At 39.4% G+C, this 22,452-nt stretch overlaps 1 protein-coding gene across 1 annotated transcript in view; it reads right to left on the reverse strand.

Annotated features, from left to right (window-relative positions):
• Positions 1-22,153, reverse strand: part of LOC123256820 (CD209 antigen-like protein C) — a 66,787-nt gene extending 44,634 nt beyond the window's left edge. The window contains exon 1 of the mRNA XM_044685381.1: positions 22,003-22,153. Coding sequence (XP_044541316.1) covers positions 22,003-22,153 — 151 coding nt within the window. The remainder of the gene's footprint in view (positions 1-22,002) is intronic.
• Positions 22,154-22,452: the final 299 nt, after the last annotated feature.

A 22,452-nucleotide genomic window follows, 5' to 3' on the forward strand; every position in this document is an offset into this window, starting at 1 on the left:
TTTGGTTTCTAATCCACTCTGCTATTTGCTTCCGTTTTATGAGCGAGTTCATCCCGTTCACATTCAGAGTTATAATCATCAGTTGTGCATTTGCTGACATTTTCAAATCCTCCCCCATTCCTACCCCTTCTCCTTAAGCTATTTCCTTAGTTTTGTTTTGTTTTTTAAACCTGCAGGGTACTGCTTTGAGTCTGAGGGCTGTAGCAGTCCTAGCGAAAGATGGTACTCATCAAAGAAGAATTACAAAATACCTTGGCTCTGAAGTCTAAGAGAAGTGAGATTTCCTGGACAGCATCAATGTTAAGATCACATCTCTACAATCCCAAGTTTCAGGGCTTAACTTTCTTCAAAACCCCACCTCTAATTTTTGGTATTTATCCTTGGGCAAGTCACCTAATTGAGCCTCAGTTTTCTCATTGGTAAACTGAGGGGTTTGGAGTAATGACCTCCAGATCACTATTTATTATTTATATCATCCCATTAATGTTTGCAAGCTATTTGTGCAAGCTATGTTGTGATTTCTTCATTTTTTGCAGTGATGCAGAAAAGGCTACCCTGTAATACTGAATCTTTCATTTCCTTTCTACAGGGAGTCCAAGTTCCCTCTTGAGTGTTTATACAGGCTCTGTGACCTCCTTTACTCATATGAGTGGAAATCTACACGTAGACTTTATTCAAGCTGTATTTTGAGATTTCCCAGAAGAATCACATGGGGTGTTAGCACATGAAGCTCCCAATGTGCTTCTGCTTCTTCTCTAGACAGCTGTTAATGACTCAGCTCCCTATAACCTCCTTAAGTTGATCAAGGAACTCTGGGTAGGAACAATATAAAACAAAAAGAGCCATCATTTGACCCTCCCAAGATTGATCCTGGTTCAAAAACTTGACCTTCAGTGACATATTGGGGACTTATCTAACAGACAAGGTAGAATAGGTGAAATGAGAAAAGAAACTGAAAGGGGGATGACTACAACAGATCCCCTTTTTATATACCAGTATAAAAGCATAGCTCTGGCCTATACAATCTGAGCCAAGGAAATCATTCTCATTCAAATGAAACTCTACAAGAAGTGAAGAATGTGTCAAATAGCAAATCTACATTCTTTTCTAACATAAAGAAACTGCTGAACTGAATCCAACACAGGACCATGTACTGGGTCAGTGCACCAACTCCGTTCTCTATCAAAGAGAACCTTCTACACTGGACCCAGGAATGTGATCTGGATTGAGTTAATTACTGGGAAAAGCCTGATGTGTTGGGTGGATTTGATTTAGGATACTTCCTGTTAGTTTAGGTTCAGTGTTGGGATGAAATAAGACACTCGTATGTCATACAACAGTTAATAAAAGTAGGTTTATTTAGCCCAAGCATTGACCATGTTCCAAAAAGTATGTCACATTCAGCACTTTGAGACAATCATCTCTCTGTCAAGAGATGGATAGCATTCTTTATCACTGGTCTTCTGGAATCAAGATTGATTCATTGTATTCATCAGAGTTCTGAAGTCTTTCTAAGAAGATCATTTATACAAGGCTATCATTATAGAATAAATTATTCTCCTGGTTCTGTCCATTTCACTCTGCATCAATTCATTTAAGTCTGTCTTAGCACTTAGCTTGGGTAAATGCTCCTTCCCTAGCCTCCATATGGAATAGTCTTGGGACACTGCCAACTTGAAAGAAGCTATCTCAATGTTTATGGGCCTTTTATGGTCTTGGGCAATCAGAAAGCCAGTTCAATACAGTCAAAAGCCTCCAGGAAGCTGAACAAAAAAAAGGTATAGCTAAGCCATTGAATTCCTAGGGACAGCTTTGTTATCTTACAGAGGAAAAAAACCGAGTCTGATCCATGTGGCAGAAGGAGAGGGAACCCTAATAGAATGTGGTCCTATCAGACCTGTCCTCGAATAAGAGGGAGGTAAGGCTCCATTTTGTTACATTGTTTATTGAATTAATTCTCATGTCTGTTCCTGGAACAAATTATTTAAATCTTGAATTTAGGATCCAAACTAGGGTTTTCCCAAAAAAGCACTATAGGATGGTTATTTCTCATACGTAAAAAAAAGTGCTAAAACACATGAGGACTAGGTCTAACTATTGCTATACCTGCCTAGTAAGTTAATACTTAAACCATCCAAGTATGAAGCAAATTACAAGATTGTTTTTTAAAAGTACATTATAGTTGATCTTAGCCCTTCACTGTCTTCTTAAAAATTATGTCTTACAGCCAAGGACTTCCTCTACTTGGTGGTGGTTGACCTTGATTATGCAGTAGCTTTCCTTGCCACCAATTCTACTTATTGGACCCAGGACTTCCAAACCTTTTGAATTCATGTATTCTCAGCCTGGATATGTCCATCTCAAAAACGATAATTCAGTCATCTACTCAGGAAACACCAAATGGAAAAGACAACCAGGAGCTCAGGTTTGAGCTCACCTAGTTAAATCCATGTACCACACAGGAGTAGCAAAAGGGTTAGGGAAAGAGCACAGCCCATCACTCCCAATCTTATGAGTATAAAAGAAACAGAGAATACTGTTTGCCACGTAGTCAAAGCAAAAGACCAAGATGGAAGTTGTTTTTTTGTTTTTGTTTTTGTTTTTAGTACAGTGTTAAAACTTTAATAGCTTGAATAAACAAATAAGGGCAAAGAAAAAAATCAAATGTAGGGAGAATGAAAATATGAATGTTGGGAAGAGGAGGTAGTGGTGGGGAGAGGGAAGAGTGATGACATCATAAAAAATTAAATTCTACATGAAGATCTAAGTTTCCAGGAACATAGCATTGCAAGGGATTGTTAATGACGTAACCAACAAAGAAAAAGCTGATTAAAAGCAAGAAACCAGCAGTGAAATAGTTAAATACTGGCACCATCTGCCATCATCATGGGACTGAGGGACTACATCAGGGCATATTCTTTCATCAAGGGTCACCACTCGGCCAGAAGCAGACAGGGAATTTGTCATCTCCAGGACCCAAACGGTGAGTCACACATAGGGTTGGCCAGAAGCAGAGAATATCTATGTGTTCTCTGTATAATCCATATTACATTTTATAGGGAGACACAACCAAAGTGGTCTTCTTGCCTCTCATCAACTCTGCAATGGTAGGTCAAAAACCATTGCCAGGGTGGAGTGTTAAATCATCTTGAAATTTTCTGTCTTAACTAAGAGTCTCCTTTCCTTGAGTTTATGCATGGGTACATTATCTTGGGTTTAAATGGCCAAGGCCCCCAGGGTCCAGTCTTCCAGGGAATGGGAAGATAAAGTTGGAGTCCAGTTTGGCAAGAATCAGTAGATAAAAGAGAGAGTACATAATAGCTGTCTACAAATAATTGAAGGAACATCACTGGTCTTAAATTCCTTCCTTTCCCACAGATCTATTGTATACTATACTATGTATACTATTCTATGTTCACCTAATTTATTTATGATTTCACTTTATATTTGTCATTTACCAATTTTGAATTTATCTTGGTTTAGGGTATAAGATGTTGCTCTAAACTTATTTTTCTCCATACTGTTTTCCAATTTTCCCAGAAGTTTTTGTCAAATAGTAAGTTCTTGTCCCAAAAGTTGGGGTCTTTGGGTTTATCAAACACTAGCTTACTGAGGTCACTTACCCCTAGTCTATTCCATTGATCTACCTTTCTGTCTCTTAGCCAGTACCATATTGTTTTGATGACCACTGATATTAGTACAGTTTAAGATCTGGTACTGCTAGGCCCCTCCTCCTTCACATTTTTTTCATTATTTCCCTTGATATTCTTGATCTTTTGTTCTTCCAGATGAACTTTGTTATAATTTTTTTCTAATTCTATACAAAAGTTTTTTGGTAGTTTGATAGGTATGGCACTGAATAAGTAGATTAATTTGGGTAGGATTGTCATTTTTATTATGTTAGCTTGTCCTACCCATGAGCAATTAATGTTTTTCCAATTATTTAGATCTGGTTTTAATTGTGTGGAAAGAGTTTTGTAATTGTGTTCATATAACTCCTGTGTTTCTCTTGGTAGATAGATTCCTAAATATTTTATAATGTCTAGAGTGATTTTAAATGGAGTTTCTCCTTCTAATTTGTGCTACTGAGTTTTGTGGGAAATGCATACATATGCTGATAATTTATGTGGGTTTATTTTGTATCCTGAAACTTTGTTAAAATTATTAATTTCAACTATAGTTTTTTAGTTGATTTTCTAGGATTCTTTAAGGAGGCCATCATATCATCTGCAAAGAGTGATAGTTTAGTTTCCTTGTTGCCTACTTCAATTTCTTTTTCTTCTCTAATTGCTACTGTCAGTGTTTCTAATACAATATTAAATAATAGAGGGAATAATGGACATCCTTGCTTCACTCCCGATCTTATTGGGAATGCTTTTAACTTATCCCCATTGCAGATGATATTTGCTGATAGTTTTAAATATATACTATTTTTTATTTTGAGGAAAGGCCCTTCTATTCCTATACTTTCTAGGGTTTTTGATAGGAATGGGTGTTATATTTTGTCAAAGGCTTTTTCTGTATCTGTTGAGATAATCATGTGATTTCTGTTGGTTTAGTTATTAATATGGTCAATTATGTGGATGGTTTTCCTAATATTAAACCATCCTTGCATTCCTGGTATGAAAAAGAAACATCATTGGAAAAAAGGATTTGACATGATTTGTTTGATACCTAAGAAGAGTTGGGCCACTGGTGGAAATTTGCAAAAAAGAAATTTGGAATTCAAATTGGGAATATTCACCATTCAGTTTTCCTAAAAACCACACAAGATTCAAGGCATTTTATGGGTCACCAATCATTCAAAACCCTACCTAACAAGCACATACTAATGTGTTTGTTTTACAAGAAACTAGAAGAGAGCCAGGCCTAGATACAGGAGGTCCTGGGTTCCAATCTGACCTCAGATACTTCCTAGCTGTGTGACCCTAGACAAGTCACCTTACCCCCATTGTCTACTCCTTACCACTCTTCTGCCTTAGAAATGATTATCAGTGAGGGTTTAAAAAAAAAACGTAAAACAGAGGATTACATTAGTTCAAAGCAAAAAAATATTTACTAATATTTATGTGGGATATCAAACAACATTGCAAAATGAGTAACAAGAAAGATACCTACATGCACATGGAAATACACTCTCCTATAGGTTGCCACAACACCAGTGGGAGATGGGACATATGCGAGGAACATGCTTGGTCAGTGTAACTTGTGTTCCTAGGAAAGGATTCCAACCAGAATATCTCTGCCTCCTCCACCCCCAGCCCTGCTTCATTGCCTCCAGTGGCCACCAGAATTCTAGGGTTTTGATCTAATATTTCTATTAAGTTAACTCTTTCTACCATTCTCTGCTGACTTCTCCACAATTCAAATCTGCCGTTGCCCTTTTTCTGTTCTTATAAAGTCGGGTATTCAGCTCTTTTAATATACAACCTCACTGACTACATGGCCCTTTTGCCATTTAAACTAGTGGTGTACAACTTAAAATGGATCCTTCCTAGCTACAATATTGACTTAGAAAACCATAAACTATCATTATGTAAATTGCATTATATTTTTATTTATTTTGTTAAGCATTTCCTAATTACATTTTAATCTGGTTCTGCCATACTGGTTTTACTGGTCATGGCAGGGAGTTTGACACCTCTGATTTAAACTCTAAACCCTCAGATTTAGGTTAAATCTGCCTTTTAAACCAAACCTGTTAGTGATGGAATACTATTGTGCTCAAAGGAATAATAAACTGGAGGAATTCCATGTGAACAGGAAAGACCTCCAGGAATTGATGTAGAGTGAAAGGAGCAGATCCAGGAGAACATTGTACACAGAAACTGATACACTGTGGCACAATCGAATGTAATGGACTTCTGTACTAGCAGCAATGCAATGATCCAGGACATACTGAGGGACTTATGAGAAAGAAAACTAGCCACATTCAGAGGAAGAACTGCGGGAGAAGAAACACAGAAGAAAAACAACTGCTTGAACACATGGTCTGATGGGGATGTTATTGAGGATGAAGACACTAAACAATAACTATTCCAACTATCAATAATATGGAATTAGGTCTTGATCAACGATACATGTAAAACCCAGTGGAACTGTGCATCGGCTAAAGGGGGTTAGTGGGGTTTGGGAAGAGGAAAGAACATGAAACATTTAACTATGGGAAAATATTCAAAATTAAAATTAAAAAAATAAATAAACTTAAAAAAAAAACAATTAGGGGGCAGCTGGGTAGTTCAGTGGATTGAGAGCCAGGCCTAGAGACAGGAGGTCCTAGGTTCAAATCTGGCCTCAGACATTTCCCAGCTGTGTGACCCTGGGCAAGTCACTTGACCCCCATTGCCTAGTCCTTACCACTCTTCTGCCTTGGAGCCAATACACAGTATTGACTCCAAGATGGAAGGTAAAAGTTTAAAAAAAAAAACAATTAAGCCCATCAACACTACGAAATGGAAAAAATACTGAATTTGAAACAGCACTACAAAATGGAAAAAATACTGAATTTGAAGTCAAAGGGTCTAGGTTCAAACTTTGCTGCTTAATACCTGAGTGACTCTGAACTACAAAAAAAATTTTTAAATAAGCATTTATTAAGCACCTATTGTGTTCTAAATCTTGTACTAAGTACTTTACAAATATTATCTCATTTGATCTTCACAACAACCCTGGAGGGTAAGTATTATTATTCTCTTCATTTTACAGTTGAGGAAATTAAGACAGGCAGACAAGTTACTTAATCTTTCTAAGTCTTGGTTTCCTCATTTGTAATTTTAAATGGTTGGACTCAATGACCTCCAATGTATTTTTTAGTTCTAAGTCTATGATTTAGAGTAAAACAACTTAAGTCCAAATTCCATCTCTGCTACTACTTGTATGACCTGGTACCTGAGCTAGTAAGAGGTAATCACTTAGTCATTTTAGGGGCCAAAGTGTCCCCATCCCTCTCTCTTCTCCTCTTTGAAATGTATGTCTTGGAACACCACAGCTCTCTCTTGGACTTTACAAAGAAGAAACATTCCTTTCCCCTCCCCAACAGCAGCTGTAGCAATGACATGTCAACAGTCCTGAGATAGACAATTCCAATAACCTGGGTGGCAACCTCATGAGCTTGAGGGTTCTGAAGCTCTGGATTCTGAAGCTGGCATCTGCTGAGACTTTCTTTCACTAAATCACTTCTTGGAGGAAGAGACGGCCAACCACGGGATCATTCCAGGACCTGGAAAGCTCGAGCTATGACTTAGGCAGGTCAGAAAACCTGGACCTATCATTGCTGCTCAGACATTATTATTCAGTTGTTGCAGTCAGGTCCAATTCTTCATGACCACATTAAGGGTTCTCTTGGCTAAGATACTGGAGAGGTTTGCCATTTCCTTTTCCAACTCGTTTTACAGATAAGGAAAGTGAAATAAATAGGCGTATATGACTTGCCCAGGGTCAGACAGTATAGTCTGAGGTAAGAATGAAATCTTCTCAGCATTCCCACAAGTCTTGCAGGAGGCTTTCCTTCCCCAAAGAGTTTGTTAGAAGAGATGGGTAATGTGTGTATCTATTTATGGGGTCCTATGAAGCCTCTGTGATGGGTGTGTGTATCCTATTTTTAAATATTTGTCAAGGAGTGCTTATGAGTCTTTTGTGTTTTCAACATTTCTTTTGGGGTGAAACAACTGCCCTTTACTTAATATGCACAACTTGGTACACTGAAAAACTTTTCTAGAAGGAAGACTGTTCATCTAAAGGCAAGTTGAGGATAGGACAGAGAGAATAGTGGAGAGAGTACTGAATCTGGAGACAGGAAAACTTGAATTCAAATTCTGCCTCAGAAATTTACTATGTGAACCTTCTTTTCCTTTCTTTTTCTCTTCTCCCTTCTTCAGCCTGCCCATCTGTAAAATGGGGATAATAACAGCACTTATCTCCCAGTGTTATTGCAAATATCAAATAAATATTATTTATAAAGAGCTTAGTGGAATGCCTGACATATAGTAGGTGCTTAATAAATGCTTCTTTCCCTTCCTTTCTCTGGGGGAGAGCCTAGACATAAACAATACCTACATTTTATTTATGAGATTTTCCTTGAGTAATTCCAGTTAGGGGGCAAAATGAGCCACAAAGTTTGAAAAATCCCTCAGATCTGATATTGGTCTATATGAATCCATAACCATAGCTCCTTTCAGGAAGGAACCCTTCCCCTCTAGGCTGTGACACATTTGTTCATTAAAGAAACATTCATTCATCTCCCAGGATACAGTGAGAAACAGTCATTCATGAGAAAAGCTCATTCCTTGCCCTCAGAATAGACTGTTTCTTTGAACCAAGTCTGGATTTCAAGGAACAGAGTTGCTGCCACATCCTCCTCTAATCCATCTACTGGGTTTGTTGATAGAACATGAACCCCACATATGGAACACTCATTCACACCAAAAGATATGAGTCACATTTCTGGGCTTCCCTGACACTAAGTTTCTGTCTCTCTCTAGAAAGTGAAATTGCCCATCTAACTTCTCAAAGGAAATCAGCTCTATTCAGACACAGACTGATTCTGAATGGACCACACATGGTAGGGGATGTGCAATTTTAGACCTGAATGACAAAGAGAGCCTTTTTTATAAGTGTGTTTATCTAGGGTAAGCAGAACTGAGATAGAAATCGCATGTCAGATAAGGATAAACCAGGGATGTCAGAATTTCTTAGGTATCAGGGAATGCATTTATGAATTCATCAGACATTCCAACCAAAGCAGCAAGGCACAGAAATAAGCTGGATGTACCATGCAAAATAAATCACTGTCACCTCAAACCACCATGGTCCTCTTTCTCAGACCCTGATGAAGACAGCCTAGGACCCGCACTCAAGAGCCCAAGAAGTAGCAGTGCCTCCAAGATCACCAGCCCTTGAAGTGATCATTAAAGGAAGAGAACTCCATGTGCATGTCAATCAACTGCTATCAGTGAGCAGGTGAACTTAAAAGCATGAGAAATGCCAATGTCCTTGTGCTAGCCCAAACCCAAGAACCATTATCTAGGGAAGCGATCCCTAGGATGAAGAGGTAGACCAGTCCCACCACCTACCATCCACAGGGCAAGCAAGTCAACCTATATGGAACACAAGGCAACCTGAGGAGAGATAGATGAGTCAAACCACCACTATGTGGACCACTCCTTCCTCTCAGATGCTGAAAGAGATAGCACAGGACTCTGAGCCTGAGAACCCTGGAAATAACAGGATCCACCAGACAACTGGCCCCACTTCCAGGCTAGCCTTCAAAGCTATTACCCAGAGAATCAATCATTGTGGATATTTAACCTAGTAGCTATTTCTGCTAGTGCTCTAGCCCCTGCCTCCTCATCAGCCACAACTACTAGTTAGATCTGAAAAGAAAATTCTTAGTCCCAAAGGCCTTGGCATAATCAAATGTTCTATGTGGATATGGTGATTCCAGAGGCCTGGGCATGATGCAGTCTACTCTTTTTCTGAGAAAAATGGGTTCAGCATGTAAGAGACACATTTTTGGACATAGCCAATATGGGAATTTGCTTTGCTTGACTGCATATGGGTTGTAAAAGTTTCGTTTTTCTTTTTTTCCCGGGGGAAGGGAGTAAATGCTTGTTTATTGATGGAAAAAAGAGAAACATATAGTTTCATCAGTAAAGGATGATAAAAAAAAAAAAGATACATTACTCTCTGCTTTGCAACTGAACCCTAGGGACTACTGGGCTTTTTCCATCGGCTCTGCCCATGGATCTTCATATTATGTGTTGTCTCCCCCATCATAGGATAAGCTTCTTGAAAGCAGGGAGTCTTGCCTTTCTAGTTGCATCCCTTAGCACTTAGCACAATACCTGACACAAAGTAAGTGCTTAGCGCTTTTTTTTATGTGAACTCTTTTTTATTTATTTACTTTGTTTATTAGTGAAAACCCTCACCTTCCGTCTTGGCGTCAATACTGTGTATTGGCTCCAAGGCAGAAGAGTGGTAAGAGTAGGCAATGGGGGTCAAGTGACTTGCCACACAGCTAAATAGTGCCTGAGACCAGATTTGAACTTAGAACCTCCCATCTCTAGGCCTGGCTCTCAATTCACTGAGCCACCCAGCTGCCCCCTGTCAATTCTTTTAAAATACAAATGACATTCTCCTTCTCTCTCTCTCTCTCTCTCTCTCTCTCTCTCTCTCTCTCCCTCTTGCTCCCCCTATCTTCCTCATTCACTCTCCCTCCTCTTCTCCATCCCCCTCTTTTCTTCCTCTATTTCTCTGTTTCTCTCCTCTCCTTAACTGGGTGTCTATTACGATGAGGGAGATATGGAAAGGGATAACTTTTTTTTTAATCCTTAGCTTCCATCTTAGAATTAATATTGATTCCAAGGCAGAATTATGGTAAGGGCTAGACAAGGAAAGTTAAGTGACTTGCCCAGGATCACACAGTTAGGAAGTACCTGAGGCCAAATTTGAACCCAGGACCTCCAGCTTCTGGGACTGACTCTCAATCCACTGAGCCACCTTTCTGCTTCCAAAAGGGATAGTTTTAATACAAAGCTGGATATGATTGAGGTATAAACAAAGTGGGGTGAGGGAAGGAAGGCTAAGTGAAGGCAGGCCTAGAACAAGGAGAGATCACATCCAATTGAGGAAGGAGGGATCAAGAAAAGGGGTTCCTGCCTGGAGGAGGAGGCACTGGAGCTGGGTCTTTGAGCCAGTAAACATGAAGACAAGGATAAGACATGAAAACTCCCATGCTCACTGAAGGAGTGCCTGGAGCTTGGATCTGCATGTTGGGGAGCAATGGTTCAGGCCAGGGACTTTCAGACTGTGAATTCACCCTCCCAGCTGCCTGCCTTACCCTGTCCTCAGGACCCCTCCCAGTTTTCTGCTTTGAACTTAATTACCAAATATCCCCCAGTGCCCTCATAGCATGATGAACTGAATGACAGCTTTCAGAGAAAAGAGAAGACTAACAGCTCTTAGAGGTTCTTCACTCACTAAAGAATCTTATGATCACAAAATTACAGAGCTGGAAAAATGTCAGAGATCATCCCCACCATGCCCAACTCCGACTCTTCCATTGTTTCCCAAAATGGTTTATATGTGTTATCTTATTTGATCTTCATGACAATCCTGGGCAGTAGGTTCTATTATTATCCCCATTTTACAGATAGGAAAATGGAGACTAAGAGGTTAGGTGACTTGCTTAGGATTACAGAGCTAGGAAGGGTCTAAGGCAGAATTTGAGCTCAAGTCTTCCTGACTCCAGTCCAGTACTTTATCCATAGCATCACATAAGCAGACTATATATTCATATAATATATATATATATACTAAATTTTCAGGAGTAGGCTCCAAGTCTTCTGACTTCCAGAACAGGCTTGTTTCCACTGTCCCACAGTGTCTTAGAGATTCTTTATAGAGAATGATGGAAAGATCTCTAAGCCCCTCTTTCTTTGTCTCCCTATCACAGGGGATATGGGAGATGGGAAGATGGTCATATCAATGAATACTTTTCCAGTGAGAGAAGAGATGATAAAAAGGTTACATGCCATAGCTGAAAGAACCACTAAGATGAGGTTAAGGTACCCATGGAGAGAACAGTATAATAGTGGGACTAAGTTGAGGGGAGGGAAGAAAGGAGGACATAGAAGCAAGCAGAAATGAGTAATGATATCACAATATGTTCAATCAGCAGGAAACCCAAAGGTCTCCCCTTGGCTTGGATTTCCAGAGAATCACATAAGGACCCTTAAACTAGGCAGGGAGTTAAATGAGCAGGATCAACTATAGGAAGCCAGAGATTTTCGGATGGCTTGAGCATGAATGGGCCCAACAAGTAGAATTTCTCTTCCATAGGACAAACCTTCAAATACATGGATATAACTATCACAGCCTTCCTAAGTTTTTTCTTCAGGCTTCATCCCCAGGTCCTTCAGCCTCTCATTCCAAGTTCCTTAACATACTGGTCACAATCTTCTAGACATGCTCCATGTTATTAATATCCTTCCTAAAATTTGGCCCTGGAATTGAATAAGATAGTTGAGATGTGATCTGACCCAGGCGGGATACTATGGGGACTATCACAAACATTGCTACAGAAATTAGACTTTTATTCGTGTGGAGTGTCCCCTGTACTCCCTTCCTCCCACATGCAGAGTTCCTAGAAGAGATACTTCGAAGTCATAGTACTCCATGGGTCTGCATCTACACAGAAGTTCATGAGCTTCCTCCCAATGTGTTTACTTTTTCTAGTTTGCAACTAGTTTTTTTCTGTTTTCTAGTTTTCTACTTTTTACTAGTTTTTTCTATTTTCTAGCTTTCTACTTTTTTACTAGTTTTTTCTATTTTCTAGTTTTCTACTTTTTTACTAGTTTTTTCTAGTTTCTAGTTTTCTACTTTTTCTAATTCAAAGCAAAAGCATTTAATAAAAGAGCAGTGTAAGAAAAGGAGTAAAGGAAAATTGTTCTATCTCATGGAAAGTTCTCTCTATAAAACTAAAACACATTCCTTCACAAAGGCACAGACCATCAATAGGAAAGCAGGCATACATAATAACCATAGATGGGAGCACACATTTAAGGAACCCATATGGCCAGAACACATATATGAAGAAATAACTCAAGATATATGAGACTACAGGGTACCCAGTATCTTCAAACATGTCATTCAGATCTCTCTAGGTCTGATCCTTGCTGAGCCTGAACCTAAGCTATCAAATCAAGTAAGTCACTGCTGTTCCCTACTGAGTGTCAGATTTCATGTTGATTCTCATCTTTTTTATTTTATTGGCTTCTTTGCTCATAGTTGTCTCATAGTTGTTGCTAGATATCATCCTTGATATAAGTTTCTGGGCTTCATCTCTTTAGGGCAATCTATTAGCCATCCCAGCTACAATCTAATAAGATGGAAGGACAAGAAAATCTCCTCATAGAAAGGAAAAGCTAAGAGTTCTTTAGTCATATAAAGGCCATGAACCCACACACACACACACACACTCAGCTTAAAAAGTTAAGCAGAATGCTCCCTGGCTAAGATTAAATATTTTTCTATCAATCCCTTTGCTTCAGGCTCAAATGACAGGCCTTTCTACCAGATAACCATCTGATTTAGGATTGGGTATTTCCAAATCTCCCTGATTTGGAATGAATTTAAACCAAAACAAAAGGTAAGAAAAAGAGGCAAGGCCGTTTAGAATTCTTGATTTTATTATTTATGTGTAATATATGCTATATGTATATAATAACTCACAGATATATAGATATGTCCATGTGTATAAAAATGCCCTTAGCTTTGGTGCTCTATTTTTAAAGTCAATGAAATGGGCTGATGGAGATAATATTGGGGATGTAGACACTAAACGATAACTCTAGTCCAACTATCAATAATATGGAATTAGGTCTTGATCAATGATACATGTAAAACCCAGTGGAAATGTGTGTTGGCTAAGGGTGATAGGGGTTAGGGGGTTTGGGGGAGAGGGAAAGAACATGAAATATGTAACTATGGGAAAATATTCAAAATAAATTTTTTTTAATTAAATAAAAGTCAATGAAAAGTCTTGCTGTCTTCCTACCTACTATAGACTATGATCTGTAAAATTTTGTTAGCTTCCCTTCCTCTAATTGTACCAGATGCCAGGAAGTTGCACTGGGTTAGTATCCTAGGCTTGGGACAACCTAAACAGTTCATTAACAGTCACAAATCATAAACAAAGTCTTAGAAATCCATGTCTTTACAGGTCCTCTTAGCTTTTTTGGCTGCCCCATTTCACTTACAAATCTAACTCTGCAAACTCTGGGTTTGCAACCACTAAAGTCCCAAGGACTTTCCCCCCTGGACTGTCATCTAAGGATGTATCCCAGTCTTTACCTGTGCAGGTGATTTTTCAAAGCCAAATGTAAGAGATCCCTGCTATCTGGAAGGTGAATTTCCTGATTTCTCTTAGGCAAACAGATCACATCTTTCCTATTTTCCAGTTCCTAAAATCAATGATGGCCCCTTCCCTCTGCCTATACCAATTTCAGTGCCTCCCTTCCTAGAGACATGTTCCAGGTTCCAAGCTGTTGTGACATTGGACAATACTTCCTCAAAGAGTATGGAAGTCACCATTATCCCATGAAAAACAAATCTTCCTTTTATACCCTATCATAGGTTCATCTGCTATATTCTCCTTAACACTGACACAGTACATATTCATCTTTATGACTTCAATGGTTATTTATCCTAAACTTCATATGTGCAGGACTCATTTCTGTCTCCTATACTGCCCAACATACAGGATACTCTCATGACAATGGTGATAATCATAGGTTTAAAATTGGAAGGATTCTTAAAGATTACATAATCCAGCCTCTCATTTCATGAATGAGGGTACTGATGCCCCAAATACCTCTTAAGTGACTTGCCAAGGTGATTATTAGCAGAATTATAGGTAGTTTTAGCAGATAGTTTTATGCCTACGTCTTTTAAATTCAAATCCAGAGCATTTTCCATTCCACTTCACTAATGATGATGGCAAGGGTGACTTTGATAGTACAGTAGGCACAACCAAGGAAGTATTCCTAAGTCTTCATTTCCTATGATGCTTGGGGCCCAGAGATCATCACTTGTTGGGAGAAATTCCTTTGACTCTATTCTCCAGGAAGTTGTATGACTAGCCACAGAGTGATGGTGTTAATTAGCAAGGGCACTAAGAAGTTGGAGTCTTTAGGGAGGCAGAAGGTTTAAGAAAGCAGAGCATCCAGGTTTCTCTGAAGATAAAGACAGGCAAGTTGGAGGCTGTGAAAAGAATTGGCTGATAAAATGTGAGAATGGAATTTAAAGGTATAAGGGAGTTTAACGGTCAGCTCTCTAGGAGTGAACATTAAAGATCAAGAAGCTAAGACACAGAAAGATCAAATTAATTTGTCTAAGAACAAAGACATAATAACAGAGACAGCTGTGAACAAACTCAAGCCATCTGTCTCCAAATCCAGTGTTCTTACCATTATAATACAACTTTAAACAATTTAGTTGGAGTTTATTGTAATGGTGACTATAGTGATTATGATTATGGTGGCTTACAATCTCCTTCAATTCCATGACCCCTGTCATCCTTGTTGACTCCCAGATTAAGGCTGATAACCCTTCTGACTCTGGATTCCCAGTTCCTCAAGTTCTTCAAATCATCTGACTCCACTCACTCACCAGAAAAAAAGAGGTTTTACACTAGATCTCATCATTGCCCAAAGTTTCTTCTTCCAAGGACCTGAACTCTGAAATTCCCCCTTCTGATCACAGACTCCTATTCTTCCATGACTCTTGTTGCCTTCCTTCTCTCCAACCTCTGCAACAACCTTAGGTTTCTCAGTCCCTCCCTGATCCTTCAGTTAATAATCTGTCTTCTGTCCTCACTGCTTCATCTTCTCGGTCTTGACCCTATAGCAATCAGTTCATCAAAGCACTGTCCCTCCACCCTCAAATTCCTTCCCCTTTTGTCCCATTGTTCCTGTTCCTCTAATCTTTAACCCTCGGTCATCTCCACCTCTGACTCTATGCTCTGATACTGGTCATTCCTTCCCAATTCTGGTAATTCTGAGCCCTCTCAGATCTGGTTCCCTATCACCCACTGCCTGATTCCTATTCCCCTCAAACCCCTGCTTTCCAACGTCTCACTTACAAAGCTACCTGTCCCTTCCACTGTGCCTTCTGAAATATCTGTTCCATAGGCAAAAGATCTTAAATCTTTTCCTTTTCTATTTCTTCAGTCTTCTGGTTTTTACTAAGACTTGGCTCCCCCAAATGACTCCCTGGTCTTCCTTTCCAACACTGGCTACACTTTTGTTTATTCCCCTCAACTCAATCATTAAAGGAGGATTTGGAAAAGTCCTTACTCTCCATTGCCACTTGTAGACTCTACCTCCATCACTAAGTAACCTCTTCTACTTTGTGGTTCATTCAATTCATATTTAACACCCAATCAAAATTCTGTTAACCATTGTCTATTCATCTCCAGAACATTCCTCTGGCTCCACTTGCTCACTCACCAGGGGAAAAAAAGAGATTTTATACTAGATCTCATCATTGCCCAAAGTTTCTTCTTCTAAAGCCCTGAATTCTGAAATTCTCCCTTCTGATCACAGACTACTATTCCTCTTCTTTCCTCAGTGAATTCATTGCTTTCCCTAGTCTTTCTGTCCTCCTCAACTTTCACTCTCATACTAAATGACTGTAACATACATATATAGTACTTCTTCAAACACTAACTTAGTTCCTCAAGCTACCCATTTCCCTTCGCCTACTCTTTTACTTCACCTCCACCACATACAAAGATGGTCATGTCCTTGATCTTGCCATCACCCACAAAATGCACCACTTCCATGTTCACAACCTCCAAAATTTCTCCATTTAATAACAATCTATTGTCATTCTACCTCTCCCTCAAAACCCCAAACCATGTTCATCATCTACATCTTGGCCTCTAATCCTACTACACTGTGATTATTTCCCAGGTCATCACCCCTGCACTAGCTAAGCTCTCCTTCCTCCTCCATCTTAACCCTTTAGAGCCTCTTAACCTTTTTTGAGCCTCTTAACCCCATTACATCACCAAACTTGCCCTGCCAGACCTCAGCCTTGGCTCTTTCCCACCATCTGCTGTCTTCACTCTTACACATGCACCGTTGAACAAAGATGGGAAAAATCATTTAACTGTGCTAATATGGTCCAACAAATTTGTTACATAAGTTCAAGTGGACTCTCACTACTGAAAGGCAATGTTTTTACACTTTCCTAATTAACTCACTATCAACACTGTGGCTTTTCCAAACCTTTTTATCTCTCCTCAAACTTCCCATGGCTCCCCAACACTTGACCCTCTCAGCTGAGAATTTCGCCTCTTAGATGAAAAAATTAAGATCATTCACCATGAGTTTCTTGTTCTCCCCATCTCATATCACTCAGATGCCTTCTGCCAATATCTTCTTCACTTCTGTCTCAAATAAAAAGGTGATACTTCATCTTCTGTATATGTAAGTGATTCTTTATCATCCCATAGTTTCCAGAAGATTGTCCTAAAACCCAACCCTCTCTCACTTATCTTCAACCTTTCCCTTACTATTAGCTACTTCCCAACTAACTACAATACATACCTATATTTCTCTTGTCCTCAGTTGACCCATCCAGTTCCGCTAACCATCCTCCCATATCTTTCCTGTCTTTTGTGGCTAAAATTCTTAAGAAGTCATCAACAGTAGGTGTTTCTATATCCTTTCCTCACCCTGTCTTCTTAATTCTCTACAGTCTGGTTTTTGACCTCATATCACAGAACTGAAAGTGCTCATACCAATGATCTCTATCTTCATCCTTCTCAGTAACTTCTGATACTTCTGACCATTTTCTTCCTGATATTCCTTTCTCTCTAGGTTTTCATAACACCACTTTCTCCTAGTTCTCCTCTTGTTCCCTTCCTACCTATCTAACCACTCCTCAGTCTCCTTGGTAAATCTTAATCTAGAACAGTGATTCCCAAAGTGGGCACCACCGCCCCCTGGTGGGTGCTGCAGCGATCCAGAGGGGCAATGATAGCCACAGGTGCATTTGTCTTTCCTATTAATCGATATTAAAATTTTTTAAAAATTAATTTCCGGGGGGCTAAGCAATATTTTTTCTGGAAAGGGGGCAGTAGGACAAAAAAGATTGGGAACCATATGTGCCAACCCATATGGGTATACCATAGGGCTCTAATCTTGGTCTTCTTCTCTTTTTTCTTCTATAGTTCTTCATTTGGTGACCTCATCAGTTCCCATAGATTCAATTATCATCTCTATGCTGATGGTTCTCAATCTCTTCTTCACATGAAATGAAACATTCTGAATTAGATATCTAAAACTGGAAGTCTCAATGACTTCTTAAACACAGTGTCCAAAACTAAACTCACTATTTCTCCCCAACTCAAAGAGTTTTATTAATGTATTAATCTAGAAAGTATCCTTCCAGTTACCTAGACTATCAACCTAGGAGTCATCCTCAATTCCTCACTCTTAATCCCCATAGTCAATTTGTTGCCAAGACCATTGATTTTATTTCTGTAATACTTCTTACATAGACCCTTTTCTGTCCTCTGATACTTGCTACCACCCTAGTACAGGCCCTCATCATTTCACTTCACTACTGGACTACTATTATAGCCTGCTGGTTGGTCTCCCAGGCTCAAGACTTCTCCCACTCCAGTTCACTCTCCACTTAGCTGTCAAATTAATCTTCCTAAAGCTCAAATTTTACCATTTCACCACCACCCCTAGCATTAAATAAACTCTAATGCCTTCCCATCACCTCTAAGACCAAATATAAAATCTTCTATATGACATTCAAAGTTCTTCAAAACTTGGCCTCCTCCTACCTTTCAAGTCTTCTTACACAATATTTTGTTGACCCCACATACTCTTCCATTCAACAATACAGGTCTCCTGGCTATTCCTTGAACAAGAAACTCCATTTCTTAACTCTGGACATTTTCCCTAGCTATCTCTCCTGTCTGAAATGTTCTTCCACCTTATCTCTGCCTCTTGGATTCCCTGGCTTCTTTCAGGTCCCAATTAAATCCTGCCCTCTATAGGAAGCCTTTCCTAATCCCTCTTAATTTTCATGCTTTCCATGGGTTGATTATTTCCAACTTATACAATATATAGCTTATTTATACATGGTTGTTTGTATGTTTTCTCCCCCATTAAATTATGAGTTTTCCTTAAGGGCAGTGACTATCCTTTATCTTTCTTTGTATCTCCAACACTTACAACACTGCCAGGAACATTTGTTGCTCAGTCATTTAGTCATGTTTGACTCTTTGTGACCCCAATGCTGTCCTTGAGGTGTTTTGACATTTCCTTTTTCAATAGATTAAGGTAAACACAAGTGACTTGCTCAAGGTAACATAGCTTATAAGTGTCTGAGGCTGGATTTGAACTCAAATTTTCCTGACTCCAGGTCCAGTGCTCTATCCATTGAGCCACTTAGCTGCTTCTAACACATAGTGAACCCTTAATAAATGTTCCATAGATTAACTAATACTTACAAATTTGCCCACATCTATTCTGGCCTAAAAAGAATCCTCCCCTTGATGCTGCCATCCCTCACTCTATTATCCTATATCTCACTTGAGAGGCAGCTAGGTGGCACAATGAGCCTGGAGTGAGGAAGACCTAAATTCAAATCCAATCTCAAACACTTAGTAGTGTGTGATTTTTATTTGTGTGATTTTCATTGAGTCAATAGCTGTCTGCTTCAGTTTCCTCAAAGGCAAAATAAGGGTAAGAAAAGAATAGATCTCACAAGTTATGAAGATGAAATAATATTTGTAAACCCTTAGATCAATGCCTGGCATGATCTATGCACTTAATAAATGCTTATTCTCTCCCTTCCCCCCCCCCCTTCACTGCTAAATATTTAAGAAGAGTCATCTATCTTCACTTCTTTCACTTCCTCATCACTCCTCAACTCCATGCAATCTAGCTTCTGCATCTAACACTAAGTGAAACTTCTCTCTCTGAGGTCTTTGATGACCCCTTTTTTTTTTACCCTGATTTTCTATCTTAGAATTAATGCTGTGTATTGATTCAAAAGCAGAAGAGAGGTAAGAGGCAGGCAATAGGGGTTAAGTGAGTTGACCAGGGATACAGCTAGGACATATCTGAGGTCAGATTTGAACCCAGGACTTCTTATCTCTGGGCCTGGCTCTCAATCCACTGAACTACCTGACTGCCCCATTTAGTGGCCTTTTAATTACTCAGTCTAATGGCCTCCTCTTAGTCTTCATCTTCCTTAACCTTTCTGCAGCCTCTGTTGATTCTGTTGATTCTGTTGACTCTGTTGATTAATCCTTCTTCCTTCCTTCTCTCCTTGGCTTTTGTGACAGTTTTATCTCCTGAGATTCCTCTTAACCCTCTAATTACTCTTTCATGATCTCCTGCATCCTTCTACTACTACTTCCTAAATAGAAATAGTTCCCAAAACTTTGTCCTTAGCCCCTTTTTCTTCTCTCTCTTCCTTAATAATTAATAATTCAACTACCATTTCTGGTAGTTATGTAATGTAATGACTCTCAAAGCTTCCCTGAGCTCCAGAACTCTAGATCAGTGGTTCCAAACTTTTTTGGTCTACTGCCCCCTTTTGAGAAAAAAATTACTTAGCACCCCTGGAAATTAAATTTTTTTAAATTTTAATAGCAATTAATAGGAAAGATAAATGCACCTGTGGCCATCACAGCCTCTCCTGGATCACTGCAGCACCCACCAGGGGGCGGTGGCGCCCACTTTGGGAATCACTGCTCTAGAACCTTGGCTACAATAGCCCTACCAGCACACCTAACACTGAATTCCTCATCTTTCCCACTAATTAATCCCTCCAATCCTTTCTATTATTTCTGTTGATCCAAGTCACCCGAGCTCAAAATTTTGGATCCATCTTTGACTTTTTCCTCTCCCTCATCCCATACATCCAATCAATCACTAAAATCTTATGGATTCTACCTTTGTAGGAACCATTCCCCTTCTCTTCAAAAACATGGCCACCACTCTAGTCCAGGCCTTCATCACTTCTTATCTGGTCTATTATAAAAACCTTCCTGAGAAGTTTCTTTGCCTTCAGTCTCTCTCCTTTCAAAGTCATGTTTCACATAGGAAGCCATGTCTTCCTAAGATATGGGGTCTGGTCATGTCATGTCATTCGCCTATTCAAAGACAATCAGCATCTCTCTATTGCCTACAAGATAAAATATAAACTTCTCTGCCTCAAAAAATTCCCTCACAATCAATCTCAAACCAATGTCTTTACTTTTTATTTCACATTACTCTTTTCAGATATACTCTTTTTTTTTAAATCCTTACCTTCTGTCTTGGAATCAATACACAGTATTGATTCCAAGACAGAAGAGTAGTAAGGGCTAGACAATGGGGGTTAAGTGACCTACCCAGGGTCACACAACTAGGAAGTGTCTGAAGTCAGATTTGAACCCAGGACCTCCCATCTCTAGGCCTGGCTCTCCATCCACTGAGCCACCCAGCTGCCCCCAAGACATACTCTTTATGTAACTAGAGTCCAGTGAACAGAGGTCAGCCTGCCCCCATATGGAAGAGGTTGGAGAGTCTACTTCCAGAGACACATGATTATATGTTATAGAAATACACTAGAGAGTTTTGGAGCATATGTAAGCATTCTGTAATTTGTTCCAGGGGCCTAAGTGAAAGAGCAATGGAACTGGAGTCAGGAAGACATGAGATCAAATCTTTCCTCAGATACTTACTAGCTACATGACTCTGAGCAAGTCCCTTATTCTTTGTCTGCCTCAATTTATCAAGTGTAAAATATGATAATAATAATAATGCATACAGCACTCATGTATATTGGAAAGTAATATAACAAGGGTTGACTATAGTGATACAACAAAAAAAAAAAATTCTTTTTCTACACTAATGACTCTCAAAGCTAGTACTAGTGATCTGGAGCTTCCCTGAGCTCCAGAACTCCAGATCTTTGGATCTGGATCCCCATTCATAGAGATGGGGACAATTAGATGTCTCAGTGGATTGAGAGCCAGGCCCAAAGAAAGGAGGTCCTGAATTCAAATCTAGGCTCAAATACTTCCCAGTTATATGACCCTGGGCAAGCCATTTAACCCCCATTGCCTAGCTCTTACTGCTCTTCTGCCTTGAAATCAATATACAGTATTGATTCTGAGACAGGTCAGAGGGTTTTTTTTTTAATGCCCCTATCTTCCATCTTAAAATTTGAACCCAGGCCCTCCTGTCTCTAGGCTTGATTCTCAATCCTCTGAGCTACCTAGCTGCCCCAGATTAAGGGTTTTACAAAAAGAAAAGGGAAAAAAAAGGTTTTACAAAAAGAAAAGGGAAAAAAAGTCATAGAGATGATTTTGAAAAGCACACGTGGAATTAAAGACAGCCCTCAAAGTTATAGGATTATAGGATAAGGATTAGCTAGTGTATAGTATAAAGATTCTTGTGGAGCTCCCTCTAGACTTCAGTTTACCTGTTTCTGACGTTCTTTGGATTCTAGGAGGAGCATCCCACAAGCCAGTGACAGTCACTGGCCGAATGGCTTCATAAGATTTGAGAAAATAACTGTTACCGTCCTCTTGGAGGCCATGACAACACTCTTTTGAGCACAGCACTTGATCCATTTATTGATACTGTTGATGTCGTGTTTGTGAAATATCTCTACTGGGGCAAAACTGATAAATTATCTCCAGGAACTCCCAAGGATAAGCCCCAGTCAAACAAAGGGAGGAAAAGATATCTGGATCGGATTCCCATTCTGACCAAGCAAAATATTTGCATGTTGCACAAACAGTAACAGCTTGAGTCTCTCCTGTGTTAAATAAACTGAAAACCTATTTAGTTTATCTGCTCAATAGAGCTGTAACCTAGATTCAGGCTAAGTGATCCCTTAAAGAGCATCTCAGGGTGACGTGGGATACTA

This window comes from Gracilinanus agilis, chromosome 1, assembly GCF_016433145.1.
Source record: "Gracilinanus agilis isolate LMUSP501 chromosome 1, AgileGrace, whole genome shotgun sequence".
In the NCBI taxonomy this organism is placed as follows: Eukaryota; Metazoa; Chordata; class Mammalia; order Didelphimorphia; family Didelphidae; genus Gracilinanus; species Gracilinanus agilis.